Source organism: Hordeum vulgare, chromosome 5H (assembly GCF_904849725.1).
Source record: "Hordeum vulgare subsp. vulgare chromosome 5H, MorexV3_pseudomolecules_assembly, whole genome shotgun sequence".
Lineage (NCBI taxonomy): Eukaryota > Viridiplantae > Streptophyta > Magnoliopsida > Poales > Poaceae > Hordeum > Hordeum vulgare.
In genome coordinates, this window is record NC_058522.1 from 511785090 (window position 1) to 511788665 (window position 3576).

General features: G+C 38.3%; 1 protein-coding gene across 3 annotated transcripts; it reads right to left on the bottom strand.

Moving 5' to 3' along the window:
- Window positions 1–319: 319 nt before the first annotated feature.
- Window positions 320–2887, bottom strand: LOC123397899. 3 transcript variants are annotated; one of them, XM_045092420.1, is made up of 5 exons: window positions 2188–2887; window positions 1768–2088; window positions 1596–1692; window positions 835–1088; window positions 320–513 (listed from the first exon to the last, which is right to left on the bottom strand). In XM_045092420.1, the coding sequence occupies exons 1-4, from the start codon at window positions 2466–2468 to the stop codon at window positions 840–842; spliced, it is 948 nt and encodes a 315-aa protein (XP_044948355.1). In that variant the 5' UTR covers window positions 2469–2887; the 3' UTR covers window positions 320–513; window positions 835–839. The 3 variants fall into 3 exon arrangements, with proteins under 3 accessions (XP_044948355.1, XP_044948353.1, XP_044948354.1); XM_045092418.1 differs by having other exon boundaries at window positions 820–1088; XM_045092419.1 differs by having other exon boundaries at window positions 803–1088.
- Between the last annotated feature and the right edge of the window lie 689 nt (window positions 2888–3576).

Consider the following 3576-nt stretch of genomic DNA (forward strand, 5'->3'; position numbering starts at 1 on the left):
TAGTAAATGAGACTTCATTCCACGTTGAACTTTTATCTTGGCACATGAGAGTTCAAACTTTTAACCATCTAATCAAATCATGAGCAGGAGAACTATATGTGGAGAAACTAAAACATTCACACTGCTTCAGGACAGATTTAGACTTTAACAAAAATGGCAACCTGTGATCAAAAACAGGATTTTTGAACACTACAAGAGTATACCAATATTGAACTATGAACCAAAGTACAAAATAAATTTCCAAACAAGTTGCGTGTATCTCAATTATGAACTGTTATTGATTAAAGTACAAAATGAAGTTCCATATAAGCACGTGCTGTCATAGCGAACCAAATTATCAAGCATAAATATAAGAGTACACTAAGTTTTGACCAACACATAGTCTCACACATTAGTATATCGTCAAGCAAGTTTGTTAGCTACTCTGCACGAAGCCACCAAGCAGTTCTGTACCAACACAAAGCACACATGCCACCACCCCCTCTATGCCTCCATGTAGCATGCAGTCGAAACCTGTAGCATGCAGCAAAAACAACTGAACAATACATTTTATTAGAGGTAAAAATCACATCTCAAATGTTGTGTTACAAATGAAATATGGATCAACCTATATGAGTGCACTGTTCAAAGCCACATATTTAGAAACATTAACATAATTCATTAATTTATGAATGGGTTGATCAGAAGTTCAAACAGTCATACTATTACTTTCATAAAAGGACATTTCTAGGAGAAAATAATATACACGTCATCTTTATGACAAAAAATACAAGAGCATATTCGGAAAGCATAACTATATTACCTGAACATAGTGCATACCTTGTTGCTACTAACCTCAACTATTCTTCGGTGCTCGAAGCACTAGTAGCATCCACTATTGTCCCCTCAACGTCTGTTCTAACCCAGTGTTGGTCATTGTTCTTTCTTTTTAAAATCTCTCCAAGCTGTGAAACATGAAATGACTGGTTTTCTGTCTCCTCTACCCATTCCAAGTTACCTAAGTCATATACATCTCTAGGCTTTGGCAACTTCATTACCACAAACCAACCTGGATTCAATTCATCTTTCACATAGAACACTTGATTCGCCTGGTTAGGGAAAATAAAAGGCTCATGCTCAATCTTTTCTCCTTTGTGTATTTGATGTGAGAAATTGACAAGTGTGTAACCGTACTTGTCTTTTTTCATTCCTTTTTCTGAGAACACATTAACCCATTCACATCTAAACAACACCACTGAAAACTGTCCAGAGTAGTTTAGCTCGACAATATCAATTACCCTCCCATAGTACGTCACATCTTGTAAAACTGCATTAGCATCGTGTGCTGAATCATAACGAGATGTTTTTGCAGTTACCATGACTCCACTATTTTGTGTCTCTTTATCCAAGCATTTAGGCCTAAAATGGTAGCCTCGGGAGTTGAAAGTGCAATATCTTTTGGCTGCATTAACTGGGCCCCGGGCCAACAATCTAATATCCTTTTCAATACTATGGATGCCATTTTCCTTCTCCAATTTCTTTATCTGAATATTTAGAATTTGAATAAAACTAAATGTAGTGATGTGTGTATAGTATATGCAGAATATGGCACTTACATGAGCTTGGAACCATTCGTGGAACTTATCGTTTTGAATCCTCTCAACAACATCAAGGTTTAAATTGCGTCCATTAGTTATCTCATCAGCATGAGCTCTGCAAAGTAGTTAACAAATAGAGGTAAAGTAGGGGAAAGGGTAACTAAGACAATTTATAAGCATAAGATATTACCTAAGGTATGAGTTCACATCGGAGAAATTGAACAAGACATATCTATGTGCCTGTACTTTAGCCACACCGCTCAGAACATAATTCCTAGGCCTTCCAAGTGGATTGCCAGAATGAGGAAATAATCTTGATCCATGTGCAATATCATGATTCCCAACCCACTCCTCGTCATCTTCGTTCCTCGAAGCCAAGTTATGCTTAGTCTCAAAACCGACAATATATCTTGAACAAAATGTCATGCACTCATCTGCCAAAAATGCTTCGGCGATAGATCCTTCAGGATGAGCTCTGTTACGGACATTCGACTTCAACTTACCTATATACCTACGTAAACACAAAGAGAGAAAGAAGAAAATTATTGAATAATATTTTCCTACAACGATATGTAATGCATCCCCATATTTATATAAGAAGCTAGCATACCTTTCCACAAACCACATCGAACGGTAGCACACTGGGCCACCTACTTTTGCCTCTGTTGCTAGATGCATAACCAAATGCACCATAACAGTGAAAAAACCTGGCGGGAATATCATCTCCATATGACATAATGTCATTATGATTCGCTCCTCCAACTTCTCAAGCTCGCTGATGTATAGGACTTTTGCACTCACTTCTCTAAAATACCCACACAAGTCAAACAACACAGACGTGACATGATCTGGGAGTAGACCTCGGATAGCAAGTGGCAGGAAATGTTGCATTAGTATATGACAATCATGACTTTTAAGGCCTGAGATTCTCCCTTGAACAACATTTGCACATCTTGAGATGTTTCCTCAAAACCCATTCAGACCCCTTGCACCATGAAGGACTTTACAAAATTGTTGCTTCCCTTCTTTAGATAGGTTAAAGGAGGCAGGTGGGAGATAATACTTATCATTAGGTTTTTTTTTGTGGATGTAACTCTCGTTTAATGTTCATATGTTCTAGGTCTTGTCGTGCCTTTAAATTATCTTTGGTCTTACCTTCTATCCCTAGAAGTGTTCCATATATGTTCTCACATACGTTCTTCTCAATATGCATGATATCAAGATTGTGACGAAGTAAATTGAAGTCCCAATAGGGCAAATTGAATAGGCCACTGACACACTTCCAGGTTTTAGACTTCTCAAAATCTGAAAATTATTTTATTTGATCTTCAACTCTAGTTTCTGCATAAGGAGTAGGTGCTGCTCTATGTTCTTCAAACCCATCAAATGATCTAGCATCAAAACGGAATTTGTGATCTAGGGGCAGAAATCGACGATGCCCCATGAAACAGTACTTCTGCCCATATTTCAAGCGTTTAATTAGAACATGTTTCATCATGGCATGGAAAACAACCAAACTCACTATTTACGCTATATCCTGCAAAGAGAGCTAGCCCGGGGTAGTCACTCACAGTAGACAACACAACAGCATAAAGTTGAAACATCTCACCTCGAGATGCATCATAAGTACGAGTTCCTACCGTAAACAACTCCATTAGTTCTTCATATACTGGTTGCATGAATACATGAAAATTCTTTCCAGGGTAAGTTGGACCAGGAATAAGCAGAGTAAGCATAAGAGAAGAGGCCTTTGTGCACAGCCATGGTGGAAGGTTATTAGGTACTAGGACAACAGGCCAGCAACTATGTTTGGAACTCAGCTTACCAAGTGGATTGAATCCATCAGCTGTGATTGTGAATCTAATGTTTCGAGAATCTGATCTGATGTGCTTATACTTGGAGTCAATCTCCTTCCATGCCGCTGAATCAGCTAAATGTCGCAATGCACCATCTTTTATGCGTTCCTCATCATGCCATCTTAATGCTATAGCAGTTTCCT